This window comes from Lagopus leucura, unplaced genomic scaffold (assembly GCF_019238085.1).
Source record: "Lagopus leucura isolate 7727_CA_CO unplaced genomic scaffold, USGS_WTPT01 Super-Scaffold_100001, whole genome shotgun sequence".
NCBI classification, from domain to species: Eukaryota; Metazoa; Chordata; class Aves; order Galliformes; family Phasianidae; genus Lagopus; species Lagopus leucura.
This window is the reverse complement of record NW_024962262.1, coordinates 47813266-47836448: the sequence shown is the minus strand read 5'-3', so window position 1 is coordinate 47836448 and position 23183 is coordinate 47813266. Positions and strand designations below refer to the sequence as shown.

The 23183-nt window shown below is 43.0% G+C and overlaps 4 protein-coding genes across 6 annotated transcripts; 1 reads left to right on the top strand and 3 right to left on the bottom strand.

Annotated features, from left to right (window-relative positions):
* Positions 1-383: 383 nt before the first annotated feature.
* On the bottom strand, positions 384-4308 carry MITD1 (microtubule interacting and trafficking domain containing 1). Of its 2 annotated transcripts, XM_042867682.1 has the most exons (7): positions 4057-4308; positions 3742-3843; positions 3491-3627; positions 2878-2964; positions 2087-2202; positions 1897-1957; positions 384-1809 (listed from the first exon to the last, which is right to left on the bottom strand). In XM_042867682.1, exons 1-7 carry the CDS (start codon positions 4208-4210, stop codon positions 1714-1716), a joined length of 753 nt encoding a protein of 250 aa, XP_042723616.1. In that variant the 5' UTR covers positions 4211-4308; the 3' UTR covers positions 384-1713. The 2 variants fall into 2 exon arrangements, with proteins under 2 accessions (XP_042723616.1, XP_042723615.1); XM_042867681.1 differs by lacking the exon at positions 2878-2964.
* A 6-nt stretch (positions 4309-4314) lies between these two features.
* MRPL30 (mitochondrial ribosomal protein L30) lies at positions 4315-6645 on the top strand. Of its 2 annotated transcripts, none has more exons than XM_042867686.1 (5): positions 4315-4405; positions 4577-4657; positions 5294-5440; positions 6302-6375; positions 6463-6645. In XM_042867686.1, the coding sequence occupies exons 1-5, from the start codon at positions 4361-4363 to the stop codon at positions 6593-6595; spliced, it is 480 nt and encodes a 159-aa protein (XP_042723620.1). In that variant the 5' UTR covers positions 4315-4360; the 3' UTR covers positions 6596-6645. The 2 variants fall into 2 exon arrangements, with proteins under 2 accessions (XP_042723620.1, XP_042723619.1); XM_042867685.1 differs by having other exon boundaries at positions 4323-4408.
* A 3615-nt stretch (positions 6646-10260) lies between these two features.
* LOC122177887 (lysozyme g-like) lies at positions 10261-13917 on the bottom strand. Its single transcript, XM_042867684.1, has 5 exons — positions 13744-13917; positions 13159-13248; positions 12363-12559; positions 11299-11437; positions 10261-10548 (listed from the first exon to the last, which is right to left on the bottom strand). Exons 1-5 carry the CDS (start codon positions 13748-13750, stop codon positions 10415-10417), a joined length of 567 nt encoding a protein of 188 aa, XP_042723618.1. The 5' UTR covers positions 13751-13917; the 3' UTR covers positions 10261-10414.
* A 4966-nt stretch (positions 13918-18883) lies between these two features.
* On the bottom strand, positions 18884-22091 carry LOC122177683 (lysozyme g). The gene is made up of 6 exons (XM_042867318.1): positions 21990-22091; positions 21258-21330; positions 20894-20995; positions 20556-20752; positions 20285-20423; positions 18884-19380 (listed from the first exon to the last, which is right to left on the bottom strand). Exons 2-6 carry the CDS (start codon positions 21298-21300, stop codon positions 19247-19249), a joined length of 615 nt encoding a protein of 204 aa, XP_042723252.1. The 5' UTR covers positions 21301-21330; positions 21990-22091; the 3' UTR covers positions 18884-19246.
* Between the last annotated feature and the right edge of the window lie 1092 nt (positions 22092-23183).

Genomic DNA, 23183 nt, shown 5'->3' with positions numbered 1-23183 from the left:
CACAGGAAGGTCTACAAATGAAGAGAGAAGACCAGGGTTACCTCCTGTGGTACCAGTACAGGACCACACCACTGGGCTTACTGCTGGAATGAAGAAGCATATGGTATGACAGGATGCAGAAAGCGTAAGGCACCCATCAGTCCTGAGTTTAAAAGATCTCGATTGCTAACTGAGAACTAAGATTTAAAGTTGATCTGAAATATTGATGGGGGTTTTTCATTTAGCCCCTGTATGTCTGAAATCCGGACTAGGTGAAAACATACAAAGTTTCACATTCAGGATGCTTAATGTATTCACAATGAACTTCTTCTCATCAATAGCTGATCTTTGAGACATTACCTGGCTTCTTGGAGTTGTAGAAAAATTTAGACAGATGACTTAAATTACAAATAATAAAAAATAACCTTTATTCCCATTAAAAATATGCATATGTTATGTACAACTGAATAATCAATGACAGTAACTACACACATTATCTCAGCAGGAAGACAGGGACTTTCTATGGAATGTTTTGAGGGTCCTGGTAGCATATAACTTCTGTGGCACACAGTATTCTTTGTCTGATTCAACACTGAAAAACTGAGACATCTTTATGCAAAAACATCAAGGCAGACCATTGGCAAACTGTTACCCATAAAACAGGGCAAAGACCAGCAGTTTCTTGTTGATAGCTTTGGAATAGATCTGTTTTGTTAGAGGCAAGACTTAAAGAGGGATAATGAAATACAACAGGAAAAAGAAACAAGAAAGTTTTGGGTTATGCAACCTCTGGAGTAATTTAAAAAACGTTATTACTATTTATTTTTTTTTTAAAGGGGCTTAGTAGCAGGGCAATAGCTTATTGCAGTTCTGACTGGCATGACTAGAAGTACAGACACTGAACTTGCTGAACCTGAAGTCAGGAGAAGACTGGGAGAGGATCACACAACTTTTCCATGCCTAATGCAAAGTATAGAAATCAGATATATGACAACGCAGCAAGGAATAAAGGAACGTACATGAGCAATACTGGAAAGAATACAGCTAGAACACTGTTTGCATCTTTTCTGCCCCAAATCCATCATTCAGAGAGATGTACAGGAAGACTCTAATATGTCTGCATACTGAACACTACAATGTTTGCATGCAAGGAGCTTAGAGAATGGAATGCTAGATATGGGGTTATTTGTAGTTTGTGAAATCAGGTATTATGGGATCAACTAAAACAGCAGAACAGCAGTCATGACTAGAATGCAGGAATTCAAGGAAATATATAGGCTGCTTATAAAAGAGGACATATGGGTTGAAATAGCAGCACAGCTTCAGATGTTTCTGAGGTGGTCAATTAAAATTAAAACCTGCAAAATTTGCTCAAGACAAACAAAATTAATAGCAAAATAACAGTAAAGAGGCCTTTAAGGAACATTACTAAGGCTGGTATAAAACCCCTTCTCCGTAAAGTTTAAGTTATGTTAAGTTTAAGACATAGGTTGTATTTAGACATGGGTTGTATTCTCTAAGATTACAGGATAAAAAAGTAGAGTGGAAGAATTGTACAGCTCTGTTTTCTCAGACTGTAAAGGCACAAATATCCTTAAATCTATGGATTATAAAAGCAGTGCTGGACCAAGTATCTGTTCCGGAGTGCTTCTGATGATGGACAGTTGGACCCAAGTGGTACAAATTTACATTTCTATGCTTATAAAAACACTCATTAAAAGCAGTTACAGTTGATTACATTTTCTTTGTATGTTTAGTATGAAAGACATCCACTGTTGTTTCATGGCAAGGTCGCAAGTCAAAGTCACAGTATCCAATACTAAAACGACCCTATGGAAATTAAGAGAATTGACATGGGTAACACAGAATAAGCTATTCTACCATGGAAGTTAATTAAGGAGGTTTGAGTGTTTTTACCTGTGGCCTCTTAAAATAATCAAGACCCCTTCCAATCTTAATCATCCATCCATTGTTGAATCTGTTATTAAAAATAAATGAATTTGAAAACCATGAGTACACCAAATTAAAAAAATTAGAAATTATCCCAGCAACTAGGGCTAATTAGTTTAAATAACTGGAATTCACTAATTTTTTTAATATCACCCACCTAATTTCTCGATCATGGATTGAAGATGAAAATGAAACATTCAGTGTTATCCCATGATTCCTCAATGACTGCTTTATTTCTTCCAAGCCACTTGTCTGTTGATTCCTCCCACTGCCCTGTTAAAAATAAAGATAACACTTTCTTTTAAAAAAACATATATCCTATTTTTGGTCACCGCTTCCTAAAATCCCCTACAAAACCTTTTTAGTAATAATTTAAACCCAAAGAAAGCCATCTGAGTGAGGGCACATTCGCATTTTCATGGGACAGGATAAGAAGCAGGCAGATTACAGGTACACTTACTAAGGTATGTGGAGGAAGATCTCACTCAACCCCTTAAAGCTAGACACAGATTACTATTTGAGCCAGCATAAATGCAGGGGTAGTTTGAAAGCTTTAGCTCACCGAAAGCTCTTAAATGAGAGCTATACAAGCAGTTGGAAAAAAGAAGTATCTCAACAGAGATTATTTTTTTTTAATAACATTTTCCACAAAAAAAAAAAAAAAAACCTTTCACCAAAATAACTTTTCCATTTAAAATCCCGTTACCAAGAATTTGTTATGAAAAAACTCTGAATTTATGAAATTATTAATGTTCAGCTATCACAGTTTTTCCTCTAAATCTGTGATTTCTACTGAAGGCATTGAAGCCACTCTCAAACAAGTACTTGTAAATATGAATAAATTTGTATTTAAATATAAACATTCATGTATACATGTAGGCATGCTGGGTGTGTTTGTGTGGTGTTACCTGGATACAGAGAAATGGAAATTGAAACCTGGACACTTACTTCATCATAGGAAGTGAGGAGGTGGATTGTTTTCACTTTGCACGGCCCCTTAACCAGCATCTCACAGAATCGCAGGAAATTATACAACTGTAACAATTTTGTGTAATTCAGTAACTTGGATTATTTTAGCTGCTACATCAATTAAAACACAGCAGAACAGCAGTCAGGACTGGAATGCAGGAATTCAAGGAAATACATAGGCTGCTTATAAAAGAGGACATAGGGGTTGAAATGGTAGCACAGCTTCAGATGTTTCTGACTTTATCGCTCTCTACAACCTGACAGGAGGTTGTGATGAGATGGGGGTTGGCCTCGTCTTCCAGGTAAGAGTAACAGGATGAGAAGGAATGGCCTCAAGTTGTGTCAGGAGAGGTTCAGGTTGGATATTAGGAAAAATCCTTTCTGAGAAAGAGCAGTGAGGCAGTGGCACAGGCTGCCCAGGGAGGTGGTGCAGTCACTGTCCCTGGAAGTGTTCAAGAAACACGTAGATGTGGCACTGAGGGGCCTGGTCAGTGGGCATGGTGGGGATGGGCTGGAGGTTGGACTGGATGATCTGAGAGGTCTTTTCCAACCATACTGATTCTGTGATATGCAACACTGAATATCTACTTGCCTGATGGACATGCCTAATGTAGGGGTCCTCCACCCATACTTCAGAAACAATCTCAGTCAGATACTCCTGGAAAAGCTTCTCATAGCCAAAACCTGTTGCATTTTCCTCTATCCTGATTTGCTTATGGTATTTGCCATCTGAAGAAAAAAAAAGAAAAAAAGAAAAAAAGCACCTTTGTCAGTAAAATCGTGACATAATCCCCGGGTAACATCAAACATTTAAATGCGAGCAAGACAGTGGTGCCTGCACACCTTGCTTCTCCTTCTCAATATACTTTTTTATGTCTTCAGCCCTGGTCATGTACTCGGATATTTTCTGCCGGTACCGCTGCTTCTTTGCCTCATCCTTCGTTCCTGCCAACCAGAACCGCAGAGATGAGTTCTCCCGGGGCCAGGCCCCAGGTTCCCCAGAGGCGAGAGGGGAGAGGGACGATGCAGCCTCCCGACTCGTGTCTCATCGCAGCCGGCGGTCTCCGGGCGAGCCCCGAGATGGCCGCGGTCCAACACCCGCACACAGCACGGTGTTAATGGCCGCACGGTCCCCCGCTCCCGCTCGCAGCCCGGTACCTTTCACCACCTGCAGCAGCAGGTCGATGCCCTCCTGGTAGCACACCAGGGACTCCTGGAAGCGAGACGCCAGGTCCAATTCCACCGCCCGCTTCAACGTCTCCGCTCCGGCCCGCTCCAGCGCGCCGGTGCCATCGCCCCCCACCCGAGACATGGGCACGGCGACGGGCTGTGGGGATGGAGGAGGAGCCGCGGGGAAATCGAAACCGGGCCGGTGAGGCGGGCTGCGCTTCACCGCTGCCCTTCCTCCCTCGGAACCCAAGCGCTGCGGTGGCGGTGCCCGGCCGGAAGGCTGCACATCGACATGGCGGCGGGCCGGGGGGGGTTGCGGCTCGGCGCTGCCTGGAAGGCGGTGAGGGGGTGGTGGGGGCGACCGTATGCTGGCATGGAGAGGGTCCGGTCGGGGCGGCCGCGGCTTTTGCTTACGGGGAGACGTGGGCGTTGGGAAGACCTGCGGCTGGGGGGCTCTTCTACAGCCGCCGTGAGATGTAGTTAATGGGGACCGCTTTGTTGTTGGTAGGTGCTGGGGAGAAGACCGGAAGGCATCGTGCCCGCGCCATGGGCTCGACACAAGTTCACCAAATCGAGAATTCCCGAGTCGGTACGTTCTGCCCTCCTAGAGGAGGCTGAAAGCCGTGGAATTACGGCAGAGAGATACTGGCCTGCTCGTTCTGGGCCTTCTGTGATGTGGCGGCTTTATTCACAACGGTTCAGAAGCCAAGTTGCATTCGACTTTTCCTAAATCTTAAAGTTTCTTAGTCCTGTGACAAAACTTTTGACTCGTAAGCTAAACAGAGGTTGTCCTGTGAGGTGCATGTGTCATAAGCGCTGTGCTATTACAGAACGCCATGTATCCGTGCTGTCATGTGGCCTAACTTCAGAGTTAATGTATTAGCAATCCATTATAATTTTCACAGTGCTATAAAAGCTGCATTTGAACTTCTTTACTGTGGGGGTGACAGAGCAGTGGAACGGGCTGCAAAGAGGTTGTGGAGTCTCCTGCTATGGAGATATTTGAGACCCACCTGTACGCTTTCCTGCGACCTGCTGTAGGGAACCGCTTCAGCAGGGCGGTGGACTCAGTGATCTCCAGAGGACTCTTCCTACCCCTATGATTCTGTGATTCTATCGCTTGGCAAGTTGACCTTATGAAAAGAAATTTAATTGGAGATGTTAGATTTTTACCAAGGCTAAAGTGTGATTTGGAGGGTTGAAAACTATGAACTTTTTGCTCTAGGTATTTCAGCCACGGCCTGGAGATCATGAGAAGTATGGAGGTGACCCTGAGCAGCCCCACAAAGTTCATATTGTTACTAGGATCAAAAGTGTAATCGGTCGCCCATATTGGGAGAAGAAGATCATACATGATCTTGGACTGGATAAGGTATGGAATTTGTGGTTATTCTTACTCGCAATGTGCATCCAGGATGCAGAAACACAGGGTAGAATTCAGATGTTTTTTCTTGATTTTCATTGTTGCTGTTGTGTGCTTTATATGCAATCACAAAACTTGGATTGTTTTACAGCTACTATGAAGCATAATTGAGAACTGGGTCATGTGTGTAAGAGCAGATAGGAACAGTAATGAAAATTTTTGTTAGTAGGAATTCAGATTATGAATACATGGTATTGCTGTAGTGCCCGAGGAGAACTTTATCTTCAGAATTCTGCTAAAATAATAAAAACAGATTTGCAAATACTTCAAATTCAGTTTTCTCGCTAGGTGATATTAAGCAGATATTGCAAATAGACCTCATTTATTAATGAAAAGTTTTCTGAATCTAAAAGGTGTGATGAGTGCTCAAACAGATTTAAGAGTTCGTGTCAGATTTATTCACTTTTTTTTTAGGTAGAATTGCACTTTGTGCAAAAATTCATCTAGTTAATATTATATCTTGGAGGGGAAAAAAGTGATGAGTTTAAGGCCTAACTGAAGCAAGTCTCACACTGTATTTATGTGTAGGCATTTCTAACATTTGGAAGAAATTTGAATATATTGATAATGTAGCGGGAATAAAGCTGAAATTGGCATTTTACTGGAATCATGAGTTTGATCAAGCTTTGGTTTCATATTTTCATGTATAAGTACATCATACTACATCATCACATCATGGTCATAGTACATCAGTATTATTTCTCCAAATCTAAATTTGCAAATGCGGTTTATGTGTTACTGAAAAGTTTGGTGAACAGAGATTTGTACTTTGGAACTGTGTTTTTAAAACCAATATTATCCTTTCTATAGGCGCATCAACCAAGACTGCACAAAAATATCCCTTCTGTGAATTCCAGACTGAAAGTTGTTAAACATCTGATAAGGTTTGTTAGCTATGTGTTTAATTTGGGATACTGATACAATTCCATTCTAGTCCTAGAATCTTACTAAACACACTCTTCTACCTGTAGAATACAGCCGTTGAAACTACCATATGGGTTGCCAACAGAAGAGGAAATGGCAGACACCCTTCTTACGAGCAAGGGAGAGCTTATCATTAAACAGCGTCTGAAACCCGTGGAGCAGGAAGAAATTAAGTCATGAGGTGTGCTGGTTGGAATTATGTTTTCTAAAATAAATAATTTAAGTCCTGAGTTAAGAGCTTGTGTGTGAAATGGAAGCTGGTATGTACATAGAACAGATCTAACTAATGATAGTGTATTTGGCAGCTAACTGCAAAGGTTTGCAATGAGGGTGCATGACTTCACCTTTCCTACACTAAAAAAAAAACAGGAATTGAAAAGCTTTTTTGATCATGGGTTACCTGAGCGCTGACTGACTGTCCGTTCAGAGCTCAATTTATTGATGCAGGCATTTGAGTGGCTTACCTCTGTTATTCAAATCTCATGTTTGTTTCTTAGCAGGCAGTTTCATCTGGCCTGTCCTGTATCTTAAAATAGAATTGTAGAATCACAGAATGGCTTGGGCTGGAAGGGATCTCACAGCCCACCTAGCCCCACCTCTACCATGGGCAGGGCTGCCCCCCACCAGCTCAGGCTGCCCAGAGTCCCATCCAACCTGGCCTTGAGCCCCTCCAGGGATGGGGCACCACAGCTTCTCTGAGCAGCTGTGCCAGGACCTAATCAGTCTGAGTAAGAAATTACTTCCTAACATCCACTTAAACCTCCCCTCTTTTAGTTTAAAACCATTCCCCCTTCTCCTATCACTATTAGACCATGTAAAAAGTAAGTCTCTCACCTTTTAAGTATTGGAAGACCACAATGAGGACGCTCCAGAGCTTTTTCTTCTCCAAGCTAAACAAGCCCGACTTCCTCAACCTTTCTTCATAGGAGATGTGCTCCAGCCCTACAATCATCCTTGTGTCTTTCCTCTGGACCTGCTCTAACCTGCATCCTTCTTGTGCTAGAGGCCCCAGACTGGGGGTAGAAGGAGGGGCTCATGATTGGAGAGCAGAGGGGAACAGTCACCTCCTCACCCTAATGGCCAGCTTTCTTTTGATTTCACTTTTTTCACTTTTTTTTTTTTGTAGTCTTTATGAAGGTTAATGCTTTTCACATGCTAACAGAAATCTGGAAACCCTGAAGCGTATTTGTTTGATACAAGTTAGCAGTTAAGAGCTCCAAGCATATAAAATAAGACCTTTCACTGGAGTGTCTTGAATAGTACTGTGTGCAATGATTTAAAGACAGCTTTTATTTACTATTTAAGAATTGTGGCTAAAATTAGGAAGCTGCTGCTATATCAAGTGATAAAGTAGTTTTCATTCCAGCAAGCATAAATTCCATCGTTTATTGTGCTGTGAGCCTCTCCCACACTAGAGACATTGTAGAGGAGCTAATCTTAATTACTGTATGTTGTGGAAAGATCAGAGGGATACAGTGGCTGAAAATGAATGTTTATCCTTTCTGCATGCTTGCAGGGAAGAGTAAAAGCCTGTAGAAGTTCTAAGGAGTATACATTATCAGTAGAAGGACATAACAGCTAGATATACTGTGTGCAGAAAAAAGGCAAAGGATAGGATATAGTAGTACATTGAAGGGTGAGATGGCTCCTGAAGACAGGCCAAAGACAGACGTGGGTTGAGTTGAAAAACCTCAGTTTCTCAACAAACTACAGGCTGCAATCAGGACACAGAAAAGACTGAAGGATATAGAGTAGCAAGGGAAAAAATGAGGTAGATAAATTGTGTGGGTTTTTTTTTGTTCTCTGTCCTTCATTTCAGTGTCTGCACAACATCTTGTGCTGTAGTGTAACTGCAGTCTGTATGGTGGTTTCTGCGTTCCCACAGGGAGGTGCTTGGTAAAGCTGAAATTTCAGCCCTTATGAAGGACATGTTGTTCATCTGCCTTGTTGCTGAGGGACAGCAGATACAAGGCCTGCTCTAGGAATGGTAGCCTAAACTGACAAAGCCAGGGGTTCTAAAGTCTTTGCAAGTGTGTTTGGGATGTCTGCAGCAGTGCAGCCTGGTGAGTCTCCAACAGAGGGTGCACTGCCAGTTTTGTTTTACACAACATATACAAATACAGGATCTCTCTCCGTTACTATACAGATCTCTCAATTCACTGTACAGACACTGCAACCTTCAAAAGTACTGAAATGTAAACTGAAAAAGATGTATTAATGACCAGGCTTGCTTAGTACTGTGCACAGCTTATGTATTTGATAAACTGCCTGTGATAGAGCAGAGCTAGTCCCTGCTTCCCAAGTGCAGAGAATGGAAAACATTTTGGACAGTTCCTGTTCTTTATGGGTAAGGTTTAGCTACAAGAAATGTATGCCATTGACAGACTGTCAGTTTTCATGAGAAAAGAAATTACATTTTCTTAACATTTTTAACGTATGTGTCAGTTTGGTTGTTTCTGAAATACTATCTGCTCTAAGGTCACAACAGCTTGCAGTGAGAATTTCCCAGATTTTCTGTGTGTAAACATAAGTTCTCTAAAGGTTTATCCTCAGGTGTAAAACTTGAGCCGAACAAAGTGCAAAAACCTACTGTGTGTTAACATAGTCCCCATGTAAATCCTCCTGAAGCACAGGTAAGAGATACAGGCTTTTTGCGTAGGGAACAAAGAAGCTGACTTAAGATGGGAGAAAAATTCAGGTTGGAAGGTACCTTGCAGGTCTTTGGTCCAATGTCCTGCTCTGCAGCTCAGCTATGCTCATGGGGGGAAAGATGTAGATGCAGAATACAGTCTTACCCTGTGTGAGCTTCTCTTTCAGCTCATGCCTGTTGTCATTTATCCTCCCACCTTCCACCACTGTGAGTAGCTTGGCTCCATCCCCTCCATTATCCCTCCCAGATACGAGGCATTCCCTCCCAAAGCTGTCCTGCCTCATGAGACAAGTCCTCCAGCCCCATGCACCCTGGGGGCTCTCTGCTGCCAACCTCACTCTACTTAATTTGTCTTCTCTTTGCCTAAAACAGCTCTGTTCTAGAAGTGAACTGGAAAGTGCTCAGCAGATGCAAGTAATCTCTTCCTTCAGCAGAGCTGTGCTTTTGTTCATACAGTCCAGGGTGTCTTCAGCCTCCTTGGCTACTTGGGCACATTGCTAGCTTGTGTTAGGCTTGCTTGTTGGACAGGATTGATTTGCTATGTCTGCTTGCCATAGAACTTGAAATATATTCAAAGGAATCAAACATATCTTTGGTGCAGTGTCTGGTACCAATACAGAAACATACATATGTAGAAATGCACTATTTTAAGAAGATTTTTAAAAATTCTTTTGCTGAGGATATTTTAAATGACAAATATAAAAAGCCTGTAATAGAACTATAAAAATGCATGGTTGAAAAACCCCCACATTATCTTTTGTAGCTCCTAGTGATACACTTGCTGCTTTTCTTTTAGCTACTCTAAACTTCTTTCTTTTCTCCCCTTTGTCTTGAAATAGCTGATTCAAACCAACAGCTCTGAAGCTAAGGTTCTCCAAATGCTTTAGTATGTGTTTGATAATAGAGCAATAAATCCAAGGGGGAGTGACACACTGAGATGCACTCTTGTAGCAGACTAAAAGTATACAGTACTTTTGTATACATGTAAGTATACAGTATATTGCAAGAACTGGTGTTTGCCTGCAATGATTTGCTCTGCTAAGATGAAAAAGAATAAAAGGTAGCTAATGATCCAAACTGTAACCTATCTTTTGCCATTGTTTTTTTTTTCACTTCAGAAAAGATTCAAGCAGTCTTCATCTCTTGTAATTTCTCAGGTAGCAAATTAATGCTGCAGGAAGGAGTCATAATGCTGTTTAACAGGAGCAGCTTTGGATTTTATTGATCAATATGCATGTCTAACAGCAGTACAAAATGGGCAACAAAATCACCTACTGACTAACGATTTGCAATTTTGGTAATGTAAAAGCATTTGCCATAAGTATTGTATAATTACTCAAATATCTTTCTCAGTATCCGTGTCTCTGAAAGAACTTGGCTCTTGCAACCACATCGTTGGCATAGTCGTCGTGTGTTGTGCCAACATCCATTCCTTCATAGGTCTGGACATTTCTCGTTCCTGCATTATAGGCTGAAATCCCACCTGAAATGAGAAAGAAACACTCAAACAAAGGTAGTATTTCCTCAGTAAACAAATAAAAATCACAACCTAAGCGTATCGCTTGAGTTTGTTGGTGTCTTTTTACCAGTATTTTTTGGCTGCAGTGTTACCATTTTCAGCTGTTTTCATCACCAAGGTGTTTCATTTGCATTTTAGCATTCTTAAGAAATTATGGTTTACATCCAAGCTTAGTGATCATTGTTTCTTTGCTGTATTTTGCAAATCTAACATCTTCTTTTGTAGTATTGCTTCCTTTTGTGATGTTGATAACATCAGGCATGTTTGTGTCATAGCTGGATATCAAGGGGCCAACCATAATGATGGCTTCAGCCGTGGTCAGTGTCTGGGAATGAACCATGTTTCCTTCAGTGAGAACCATACAGTTCAGAAATTGATAGTCTCTCTTTGGAGTTGTGAAATGACAGCTTTTTATAAGTAGATATAGAAATACAAAAAAAAGCAAACGGGCAGATGAGGAAGAAAAAAACACCTTACTTCTTGCAACTGAAAACATAATGATTTGTCAAGTTTTCCAAAAGCTTGCTAGAAAGATAATGGCATTCTTCCTTTTAGTGAGTATCATGAAATATTATTCCACACACTAATAAAACTAACAGGGTAACCAGGATGTGTTTAGTTTTCTAAGTGCTTGGTTTGACAGCATTACCATTCTTGACTTTTATGCATATGGATTGTTATAAGGTTGACATTTTAAAGCTGATAAAGACCTACCTTTGAGCTGCTGTTCCTTACTCCATGTTGGGAATTTTTTCTGAATATCATTTATTGACTGACACAAAATGTCTGTGCCTTGTTTTATATGCTCTTCACTGTTCCATGCCCCATGAATCTGATGGTACCGTTTGTCAACCTGAAGACAGGAATATCAACACATGAGATAAATGCTATTTGTTCAGAGTTCTTCAGCACTTTTAGGCTGCCTGTACTCGTTTTGATCTTTACCTGTTCTGGTAAGAAAGAGCAAGTGAGCTCAGCCCAAGGCAGGGGCAAAGCCAGCAGATACATATGAACGGCAAACTGTGGGTGCAGTGGACAGGAGTGTCTTTCCCACCTCTGTCTATCAGAGCCTTATAAAACTGAGGTAACTTGCTGCAAAGGTGCCAAAAGCCATGTTACTGCTGCATAAGCTTTTTCAGCTGCAAGACAACTGCTCCTGTCCTCCCCATCTGCACCAAGGGTGCCCAAAATGTTGTTTCCCTGGGTGTGACTCCTGGCTCCATCCCTGTTCTCTTCCCAGGGCAGCAGGAGCAGCATTGCATCTTACCCACAACACAGTGCAGCCCTGAGAGGGCCGGAGCTTTTATGACAGTGTATCTGAACACATGAAGCAGATGTTTATGGTTGTACAGATAAGTGTGCAAGTTGGCAAACTAGTGAGGCATGAATAATGAAGCAAGACCCCTACTAGCTGAGTCCCATGGTACATGAAGAGTAATTAACCTGACTGCATGTAGCTACAGCCTCTGGGTCTCTGCACTTAGTTTAAAAAGTGCTTTTTGAAACAAGATTTATTATCTAACACATGAAATAGAAACAATCTCCTTGTTCCCAAAGAGCTCTGGGAAGCAAGCAGCAATTTCACTGTGTAGATGCAGGCTGTTCTTGCCCTGATATTTTCCAGCATCCCTCCCCTGATGCTGGCAGCTGGAAAATGGATCAGCGCTGCTTTATTCTGACTGAAAAGTTGTCTGAAAATAGCAGGGAAAGGAAAGAAAACCTTCTGGTTGACACTGCACCCAGTTTGGGCCACTGAGTTTTGAAAGGGTTGGCCATACCTGCATTAAACCAAATGCATTTCCATGGTCACCCCAGCCATCCTTCAGTGCTGTCCCAGCATGTGATTCTCGAGAGATAACAGCAGCAACCACAGATGGTGAGATGCACTTGCTGTTGGCCACTTTTATAATAGTTTCTTTATATTTGTCCATATTCTTCAAATCTCTTTCAGCAATCTTCTCTGAAGCAGCAACTCCTACAGCACAACATATATCATTTTTATTTTCATTTTTACAATCAGAAACAAAATTTTCTAATGGGTCTTATGACTGAGCCAACATTCTGAATCCCTCTGAATCTCTTAAGAGGGAAAGAGTGACAAAATTGACTAATTTCAGTGAAGTAGCCTAGTTGTCAACAGATGGCTGATATAAAAAGATATTTTTTCAAAAACAGTGCATTTCTCTAGTGTGCAAACTAAACAGTGGGTCTGCTTTGAGTCCAAGCCTTTGGTTGGATTAGTTCCAGAAGATTTACTTATTTTAATTTAAGACTATGCTAGGGAAGCTTTCAGAACTTTAGGTCACAAGGGAAGCCCTCCTAAGGGAGAGAGAGAGAAAAATGGGCTTGATGAACATGCTTAGCAAACCTTGCGTTTTCTCTGTGGTAGTCTTGAATATTCTTGGCAGCATCTCAAAGGTGACTCCGATCTCAACATAATTTGTGCACCCAAATAAGATCCCTGACAGCCGTGCAAAGACCACTCACATAGCTGTGACCAACAGCCAAGGGCTCGGGTTTGCCCTGAGCCCATGTGTGGGTGTGAGGTAGGAGAAGCACTGAGATAGCACTCGCCTGCATAGTCCAGACCTTCTGGCTTCGCGGTTCTCTCTGATGCACCAGTTGTTTCAACATTTGCTATGTTCCCATAGAAATTAGAACAGCCTAAAGGGCAACATATACAGTGAGATGTCACATCAGAGCAGCGTACGGCATATTTTCAGATCCACAGCTGAAACTGATAGGCATAATTTAGATACTAGCCTGGGCTTTTATTTGAGGAGATGCTCTTGTGGTATTGTATTTGTGCATGATTCATTTCCTCTAGTTTTAGATCATTTTAGCTTGTCTGAAACTCAGTTGGCATCTCCAAAGGGTGTTTTCCATTCCAAAATAAAAAATCTCTGAGACTCAAAAGAAAGCCTGCACAACTCAGTTACAGTTTGCTTTCCCATCAACAAGAAAAATCATGGAGAGCATCCTGTGAATACCTTATGTGCAACGTATCTACATTTATCTGTTGCCTAAACGTGCTGTTGTGTAAGGTAAAATGCGAACAGTGAAGGAGAGGAGCAATGCCAGCCTGACTTGAGTAGTCAGTAGAAAAGAAGCTTTCATACAATGAATTATTTAGAAGAGTATCAGAGAAATGCTACCGACCTGACATGTTTGCTGCAGGATGACTCCCCACCGTCTCTGGGCATTTGCTTGAGCTGTGTGTATGTTATAGTTGTGGGCACAGCTGCCTCAGCACTTCCTTCATGGCAGGGCTTTTATGGGAGAAGGGCAGTGTCCAGCAGCCTCCACCCAAATGCAGCAGGGTTTCTGTTTCAGCTACCATTTGAAAAAGGAAATAACACATAATTGAGTTCAAAAGTTGGATGCTGACTGGAAGTAGGAGGAGCCTTACCTGAAAACAACTCCAGTTTCTGGAATGATGACAAGCGCAGAAGGAGGAATCTGAGCTTTTGGATTTGTGAAGTTATTGTAGGCAAAGACCCAGCAGCACTACCACATAACAGAGCTGCCACTGCTGAAAATGTGGGTGTGCAGAGTGAGTGAGTTTCCTGGCTTTATTCCCACTCAAACACAGACCCAGGTAACCACGTAGCATGCAGCAGAACCATGGCAACTGTTTGGGAGTAAGAAAGAAACCACTGGATGGCAGATCTCCCCATCACTCTTCATCTGCTAATGCACCTCTGCCCATGTTCATTTCGTGGGGCTGAAATGCTGTTCCACCCTTTGATCAGCTCTTCACAAAGTAAGCTAGAGAACTGATTCTGTGTCATTGTCTTGAAAGATTTGATTCTGTAACCTTTGCATATATTGTTACTGATACCTCAAGTTGATAGTTGGACTAGATGATTGACCATTGGACTTATTTTAGTAGTCTTTTCCAATCTTAAAGATTCTATGATTCTACTGTAAGTCAAGAACCAGATGGAAAAATTCCACAGTCCCTACATGGAGCTTGTCATGTTTATGGTTATGAGGAAAGTTGAAGGAAGCTGAAACACACTGAAATATTTTAGACAGGCAGCAATATAGAGCACATATACTCATACAGAAATGACAAATACTGAAAATTGAGAATCTCACTAAAGATGATTTAGTGTAAACTCTGAATGGCTTGTGCTGCTATTCTGTTATTGATGGGGGAAAATAGAAAAAGGTGTACTGCATTACTTCTGCGTCATAGTAACTGAGGCAAGGGGGATCCACAGAATCTCACATGTAACATCTCTAATACTGTGCTCATTTTTGGACTTCTTACTACAAGAAAGGCATTGAGTTGCTGGAATATGTTCAGAGAAGAGCAATGAAGCTGGTAAAGGCTCTAGAAAACAAAGCGTGTGGAGCAGCTGAAGGAAATAGAATTGTTCAGTCTGGAGAAGGGAAAGCTCAGAGAAGACCTCAGTGCTCTCTACAACAGCCTGAAAGGAAGTCGTAATGAGGTGGAAGATTCACTGCTTCTGCCAGGTAACAGTGACAGTGCAGAGATAATGGCCTCAAGTTGCACCAGGTGAGGTTCAGGTTGGATATCAGGAAAAGATTTCTTCTCAGGAGTGGTGAGGCAGTGGCACAGGCTGCCCAGGGAGGCATCCATGGCTTGCTTGTCACCAAGGATGTGGCTCTTCGATGTTGTGCTCTGTGCTGATATGTCAGCAGTACAGGGGTGGCTTTGGGCAGCCATTCATATGTGGTTTGTGTCCTGGATTCCCCTTTTGCTTGCTGTTGCTTGAGGCATTCAGTAACTTCCAGTTTCAGATACTGTTCTTAATTCTGGCTGCTCTTCCTTAAAACTGGTTTCTGCCTTGAAACTGGTGATAAGTGAAAGCTTCCTGCTATGGAGATGGCTTCACCACTGAGCAGAATTGGCAAACACAGCTGGCCAGGAGACTTCTTCCCCTCCCAGCATCCCCATGGCCAGGGCTGATGCTGGCATTGCCAGGGACAATCTGAAGGCAAGGGGAATGCAAGGAGACATGACCCAAGGACTCATTTCATTTTGCTGATCATCTACTGGAAGTGGAAAAGCCCAAAGGAAAGCAGGAAGAGGGGAGAAAGCGAAGTGAGCTGCATTTGATTTCCACAAACAAAACATTTGGATGTCGGGGGAAATTCTTTACAGAGAGAGTGGTGAGGTGCTGGAACAGGCTGCCCAGAGAGGTTGTGGATGCCCCGTCCCTGGAGGTGTTCAAGGCCAGGTTGGATGGGGCCCTGGGCAGCCTGGTCTAGTATTAAATGTGAAGTTTGGTGGCCCAGCATGTGGCAGAGGGGTTGGAGATTTGTGATTCTTGAGGTCCCTTCCAACCCTGTGATTCTGCGATTTATTAAGCCAGGGCCTTTTGCAGAAACTAATTTCTGAAAAGCTGCAGTGATGACTGCAGAGTCAGGCCTCCCCCAGCATTTTTCAGAAGCAAATTTTATGGCAGTTAAAGGCAATTCCTAGAACAGGTTCCCAGCATAGAAGGGATTTATGGCTCACCTGCAACATTTCACCTGATGAAATTCACCATTTCACCCCTCCCTGCCAAAGCTTCAAAAGGGCGTGCTGCATCCATCTGCTGGACAAAGGGGGCTGAAAAATGCTTTCAACTAATGACAAAGCTGAGCGGGAAGAGGCAATGAGTAGTGTGATTTATTTTGACATCATGCTGCTGAGATGAATGCCTGTATTTACCTGCTTCTTTACTGTAGTTAGAGGTTTGGGTTTTTTTAACTGTAAGACCGTGGCTTAACTTATTTCTACTGGATTGACTTTTGCTCAGGCTGTCATTGGGTGCATTCTGTCCACCTTTGCAGAGTTTAGACAGCTGCAGACAGAGTCAGACATCCCGAGTCAGACAGCAAAGGTTGGGTAACCCTGGGCAGGTTTCAGCCACAAGTGAAGGCAGCTGTCATTTATATCATTTGTAGCTCTTGTTCATCTTCAGCAGGAAGGAACTCGTCCATTTAAAATGTTCCAGTCTTTTTTCTTGAGTAGTTAGGAGATTTAGAATACACTTAATAGAAGAGCTCCTTGTAAAGGAGGGACCCAAAGAAGTCAAACAGGGCCCTTCCGATACAAACTAATGATTAAGCAGCACAAAGCAAATTAAGAATATACTTGTAGGCCTTTTCTGCATTTCATCAAGAATCATACAAGAATCACAAAATTGCTACAGCTTTTTTGGAATAAAATTTCTGAGTAGGCTGTCCTTAAAATATTTTATTGCTGCAGACAATTCTACTGGTTTTTTGTCCTCCTTATTGTTTTAAATGTATGCATGGCAGAATCCTATGCTTCTCAGTATTGAATGTGGAGATGGGCTGGTTTGGATCTAGTGGAACATTTTTACTATTTGCAATGTAATTTCTAGATAGTGTAGTCCCCTCAGTTAACCATCCATGATGCATGCCATTCCCCTCGTGCCATTCATGACACGTGATTCTTAGCCACTGCTTTAGTAATTTCTTCTTCTTTCTGTGATAACCATTCGTATTTAAGAAATGAACTTCAGACACTGGTGTAGCAAAACTCAATTTTATAGTGCAACATTTACGTAATCAAAAAGATGTTGAGACAGAGATGCTGAGAATGAGAACTCCCAGAGGAGTTCTGTTAAAGGAAACAAGTAGCACCAGTCATCTCATAACCCTACTGGTTGCACTTATTGTTTTGTTTCCAAGTCCCCTGTGGTTTCTGCAGAAATTCTCCATGTCACATCTGCAACAAAGAAGCCCTGAGCTGGAGAGTGCAACAGGACTTAAAAGTGAGACTTACACAGTCAGCACAAATTTCAGCGTCTTTTGTAGTAAGTTAATTTCTGCAAGTTTGTGTCTCGCAAATTGTGCTGAGGTTTTAAATAAGTTCTTAGGTATCTTGGAAGTCTTGTTCATGGCCTGAGCTAAGTGTAGCAAAGGCCATTCTTATAAAATAAATACTGAAGAGCAATACTTAATATTTTATATTCATTGCTGATTAAAAATGAAAGCAAATAGTGGGAGATACTAAACATTTCCACATTTGTGGATGTGTATTTGCTTTCTCTCTGTCCACTCAGGCGTGACAAACCATTTCCTGCTTTCCTCTTCCAGGTCATCTGTTGCATAGTTACACATACACCTGTCCTTAGTACATGTTCTCCCACTTAATCCACCCCAGTTCTTTCATCTTTTCAGGTCACAGTTTCCTCTCTTCTGATCATGATGGTTGCTCTGCTTTGGCTGCTTTTCAGTTGGTCCCCATGTTTGCTGAGCTAAGCACAATCCTTATCTGAGGCCTTTCTGGTGCTGGTGAGCCTGAAAACATCACATTTTGTAGATGATACTCTGTCATCCTTCCTAATGTGGCAGTTGCCTTTGTACCACAGGGCAGGAGGTGACGAACGCTAGAGTTTTAATTCTATCCACAGCTGTGCGAATCAAACCCACTTCAGTGGCATGGGTGAGGAGATTGGGAAGTCATTACCTGCCCATGTGTAGGAATGTCTGCTGTGAATGTCTGCTGTGAGGCCTGCAGCCATCTCATTGATAAGTCAACTCAAAGGATCTTAGAGTCATTAAGGATGGAAAGGACCTCTCAGATCATCTAGTCCAACCATCAGTCCATTCCCACCATGCCCACTGACCACATCCCTCAGTGCCACATTCACACGGTTCTTGAACACCTCCAGGGATGGTGACTGCACCACCTCCCTGTGCAGACTGTGCCACTGCATCAGCACTCTTTCTAAGAAAGAATTTTTCCTAATATCCTAATATTGCTAATGTTCTTGAACCTCCCCTGGCACAGCTTGAGGCCATTTGCTCTCATCCTCTCGTTGTTACCTGGGAGAAGAAGCTGACATCTACCACTCCACAACCTCCTGTCAGGTGACTGTAGGAATGAGGAGGTCTCCCCTGAGCCTCCTCTTCTCCACTGAACAATCCCAGTTCCCTCATTCACTTCCCATCAGACTTGTGCTTCAAACCCCTCACTGCTTTGTTGCCCTTCTCTGGACGTGCTCCAGGGCTTCAATGTCTTTCTTGTCACGAGGGGCCCAAAACTGAACACAGCACTTGTGTTGTGGCCTCACCAGAGCTGAGTACAGTGGGATAATAACCTTTCTGCTCCTGCCAGCTGCACTATTTCTGATACAAGCTGACCTTCTTGGCCACCTGGACACACTACTGGCTCATATTCGGCTGGCTGTCTACTAATGCCAGCAGGTCGTTTTCCCATTCTCTTCTCAGCTTCATTATCTGCTAATATTAACATTACTTATCCAAACTTTGCTATCACAGATGAAAATACAAATATCTTGGAGTCTGGTTTCTTTTGCTAATAACATGTTTATTAATTTTCTGTTTGCTTATTTCTGTATGACTGAGAAGTGACAGAAAAATCCAACTGTGGTCTATGTATCTTTATGAAAAGTTGGAATTCAGAAAAAGTGACCACATAATTATATTAAGTAAGTATCAGGCATCTTTGAAAAAAGCCTGCTGCTTTTAAAGAAAAACCACATGACCAGGGTCCTACTGAATATTGTTTTTAAAGATGTGAGTTTTAGCCTGCGTTTTTTTTGTTCCTGTAACATGTGCATCTGTATGGATTTGCAGTATGTAGCTTCTCTTGTGTTTTGGTGGCTGTTCAGGTGATGGTAGGTAAATCCCTTGGTATGGTTGCCTCAGCCTAGTATCCATGCTGCTTGAAATACTGGGCTCGAGCAACCACGTCATTGCCGTAGTCATCATGGAGAGTGCCAATGTCCATTCTCTCATAGCTTCGGACATTTCCAGTGCCAGCATTGTAGGCAGAAATGCCACCTGAAATGAAACACACAAGGGGGTAATGCAGATTTAAAATTCCAGCCTGACAGTTTGAGAGAGTGCACCCTCAGCAAGTGTGGGGATGATGCCAAAATGAGTGATACAGTAGAAGGAAGGGATGCCATCGTAAGCGACATGGACAGACTTGAGGAGTGGGCCCACATGAACCTAATGATGTTCAAAAAGGCCAAGAAAAACCCATTGAAAACAGCCCTGAGGAGGAGAACTTGGAGGTCATGGTGAACAAAAAGTTGGGCATGATTCAGCAATGTGCTCTTTCGGCCCGGAAGGCCAACAGTATCCTGAGCTACATCAGAAGAGGGGTAGCAGCAGAGAGGGAGGTGATTGTCCCCTTCTGTTCTGCCCTCGTGAGACCCCACCTAGAGCATTGTGTCCAGGTCTCAGGCCCCCGACACAAGAGTGATGCGGAGCTGTTGAGGTGGGTCCACATGAAGGCCGTGAGGATGGCTGAAGGGCTGGAGCACCTTTCCTACTAAGAAAGACTGGGGGAACTGAGCTTGTGTAGCTTGGAGAAGAGAAGGTTCTCTGGAGACCTCATTGTGGCCTTCCGGTACTGGAAAGGAACTTGCAAACAGGAGGGAGACTGACTTTTTACATAGTCTGATAATAACAGGACAAGGGCGAATAGTTTTCAACTAAAATAGCTGGATTAGATGTTAAGGGGAAGTTCTTTACTCAGAGGATGGTGAGGCCAAGATGTATGGATGGGGCTCTGAGCATTCTGATCTAGTGGAAGATCCCTGCCCATGGCAGGTGGATAAAGGTAGGTGGTTGTTAAGGTACCTTCCTGCCCAAATCATGATTCTATAAAATCATTCAGTATGTACTTGTCCTGAAGTTTTTCTTCTCTCCTGGACAAAATCTGTGGTCTGCACATTACCTTTTAGCTGTTGATCCCTTGTCCAACGTGGGAATTTTCTCTGTATTTTCTTTATCATGTCAATAAGTATTCTTGTGCCCTGCCTGATATGGGTTTCTCCATTCCACGTTCCCTCAATTTTATGGTGTCTTTTGTCAACCTGGAAATATTAAAAAGAAAAGAAAAAAAAAAAAAAGGCATTTCACTGCAGTAATGGGAGATATGTAATTGGGGCTTACTTTTATTTGTATGACATTACTTCATTAGGTTTTATTGGAGCATCAGCAAATACCTGCATTAAACCAAATCCATTTCCATTGTCACCCCAGCCATTCTTCAGTATTGTGCCAGCGTGAGATTCCCGAGAGATGATGCCAGCAATCACAGCAGGCTCAATACATAATGCTTCACCAACTCTCTTAATGAGTATTTTGTATCTATTCATATTTCCTAGGTCCCGTTCAGCAATCTTTCTTGAAGCTTGAACTCCTGTAACAAAAACAAAAAGATGTCTCATCTCAGAAAGGAGGTAGACCTTGCCTATAGGGTTATGCATTTTGAAAATACAAAGGACTTGAAATTATTGTGCTTCTGTGGAAGAGAGCAATCCAACTGAAGTGTAAGACTCACCACAGTAGTTTAAGCCCTCTGGTTTTGCAGTGTTGCATGAAGCACCCGTGGTATCGATTCTGTTTACATTGCCATAGCAATCCGTGCGGGCCTGGCACATACCTGAAAATGTTGTATGAAAAGACATAAGCATCCTGCACTCTGCATCCTGCACTTTGCAACTTGCACCCTGCACTTTGTGTCCTGCACCCACCCACCCCTCAGAGCTAACCTCTTCTTCAGCCAGACTTGCAGGAGAAGTGAGCACCTTATGTCCCAACACAATTTGATAACAATCGAGATTTGGGAAGGGGAGATGGGGAGGCACATTAATCTGGGGCTGCTCAAGGGATGAACGCACAGGGGCAGCAGGATGCTGACTTACCAAGGAGGGCGGTGAAGCCCAGCAGCGTGAGCACCAGGTGCATGGGGTCGTTCTTCCGAGCACGCAAAACAATCTGGAAAATCAATCAGCAAACGTGAAGGAATGATCCTATCTCAGTGCTCGCTGATTTAACACAAATAAACCATTTCTGAATTGATGGCTTATGTCTCTCGGTTGGATACTCAAAGTGATATAGAAGTGCAGTCACGTCTCTCTTCTGGCACAAACCAAGCTGCAATGCTTCCAGCCCACATCTTCAGCAACATCTTAGTAACCAACCTCCAGCTCTAATATTTAGTTGATGAAAAATCAAATAAAGAATAAAATGAATGATGCTCAGTGCTCCTTGCTGCTGTGCTTCCACTCCAGATGCCCTCATCCTGTGCCCGTAGTCTCTATACAAGCACCTTCACCACACTGAGGTAGCTTTGCCTGAATCTAAGGCTTTATACTCAGAAAACAGGAACTTGCAAACTGCACTTTGTCTTAGTTATTGTGGATGGCTGCTTCAGGGTGAACCATACTCTGGTCGGCTGTTAAGGAAGCCAGGGGAGATGGGCTCACACAGAGATCTGAGCTATCTAAACTCAGGTGAGCTGAGTCCAAAACTACAAGACAAATTTTCGTGTCCTTATGCAAGCACAAATCTCAAATATCTCAGCAGAAATCTTCTGAGGAGGGTGGCATTGCTGAAAGGGATGAGAAGACCCCCCACCCTGAGGAGCATCTTACCTACTTGTCTTCAGCCCAGCTTCTGCCACGTCGCTGAGGTTTTGGGGAGCTTTATTTATAGGGTGAGCTACCTTCTGTTCAGTGGCAATCCAACACTGTGTCGAAATGTACTGGGCTGTGGTTTTCGGAGCAATTTTCCAACGTAAACAGAACCTGTTGCACTACTGACATTGGCATGGTGGTAAGTTTGCTTTTGGGAGTGGCATTTCCCACATTTCAAACAGGAAAAAAAATCCTTATTTTTCTCTATGTGCTTCTTGTATCTCGTACTCAGGTGAGGGCTAAGCTGAAGACTCAGCTTCAGGTGTTTGTTGGGACTTATCCCAGCATCCTGCATTGTGTCCATACTGCCCAAAGGAAGAGGGTTGGGGCTGTTTTCTGTGTGCTGGACCTCTGTAGGACAAGCTTCTTGCCTGCCCCTCCCACCATTCCTCAGCTGCTTCTCTGTTTTCCCCACCACTTCAAGTTCTCTCTAAAACCTACCTCTTCTCTTGCCTACCTCTGCCCTGAGCCACTGTGGGGGAGGTGCAACCCTCAGAGGAAGAAAAAGGGTGCCATAAATGATGGTGTCCAAAGGCGGGGTTTGGGCAGTGATGGGGACCTTCTCAGAACAATGCCAAAAATCATAAAATCATAGAATCACAGAGTGATTTGGGTTGGAAGGACCTCACAGCTTACCCAGCCCTACCCCCTGCCATGGGCAGGGCTGCCCCCCACCAGCTCAGCTGCCCAGGACCCCATTCAAACTGGCCTTGAGTGCCTCCAGGGATGGGGCACCACAGCTTCTCTGGGCAGCTGTGCCAGTGCCTCACTGCCCTTGGTGGAAAATGTATTCCTGACATCTAATCTAAATCTCTCCTCTTTTAGTTTAAAACCACTACCCCTCATTCTATCAGTACATGCCCTGATATAGTTTCCCAGCCTATTTTTCCCATAGCCTCCTTTAAGGAATGCTGTGGGGGAAAAGCATATCAGCTTCTGTCACTTCTGCTTTTTGTCTTTGGCTGCTGTCAGTGTCCAAAGGATGCTTAGGAAGTGCAGTGAGGACATTTGGGGCCAGCAGTGCACAGTATTCATTGTGGCTGGACTGATGAGTTCTGCCCATCCCATTCTTCACAGATTGCCCTTGCTGGTATACATGCCCTGGGTGTCATTCTGCCTCTGGCAGTGCTACTGTGGCTTGGAGCCACTGCA

Excerpts from the sequence above, each read along its gene's own strand:
- MITD1 (XM_042867682.1), bottom strand. The coding sequence starts at position 4,210 with ATGTCTCGGGTGGGGGGCGATGGCACCGGCGCGCTGGAGCGGGCCGGA. Across the intron at positions 3,628-3,741 it reads TATTGAGAAGGAGAAGCAAG|ATGGCAAATACCATAAGCAA; the intron begins GTGTGCAGGCAC and ends TTTTTTCTTCAG. Across the intron at positions 1,810-1,896 it reads ATTATTTTAAGAGGCCACAG|GGTCGTTTTAGTATTGGATA; the intron begins GTAAAAACACTC and ends TAATTTCCATAG.
- MRPL30 (XM_042867685.1), top strand. The coding sequence starts at position 4,361 with ATGGCGGCGGGCCGGGGGGGGTTGCGGCTCGGCGCTGCCTGGAAGGCG. Across the intron at positions 4,409-4,576 it reads TCGGCGCTGCCTGGAAGGCG|GTGCTGGGGAGAAGACCGGA; the intron begins GTGAGGGGGTGG and ends TGTTGTTGGTAG. Across the intron at positions 5,441-6,301 it reads ATGATCTTGGACTGGATAAG|GCGCATCAACCAAGACTGCA; the intron begins GTATGGAATTTG and ends TCCTTTCTATAG.
- LOC122177887 (XM_042867684.1), bottom strand. Across the intron at positions 11,438-12,362 it reads ATGCATTTGGTTTAATGCAG|GTTGACAAACGGTACCATCA; the intron begins GTATGGCCAACC and ends TCCTGTCTTCAG. Across the intron at positions 10,549-11,298 it reads TAAGGAACAGCAGCTCAAAG|GTGGGATTTCAGCCTATAAT; the intron begins GTAGGTCTTTAT and ends TTCTCATTTCAG.
- LOC122177683 (XM_042867318.1), bottom strand. The coding sequence starts at position 21,300 with ATGCACCTGGTGCTCACGCTGCTGGGCTTCACCGCCCTCCTTG. Across the intron at positions 20,753-20,893 it reads AGAGGGCTTAAACTACTGTG|GAGTTCAAGCTTCAAGAAAG; the intron begins GTGAGTCTTACA and ends TTTTTGTTACAG. Across the intron at positions 20,424-20,555 it reads ATGGATTTGGTTTAATGCAG|GTTGACAAAAGACACCATAA; the intron begins GTATTTGCTGAT and ends TAATATTTCCAG.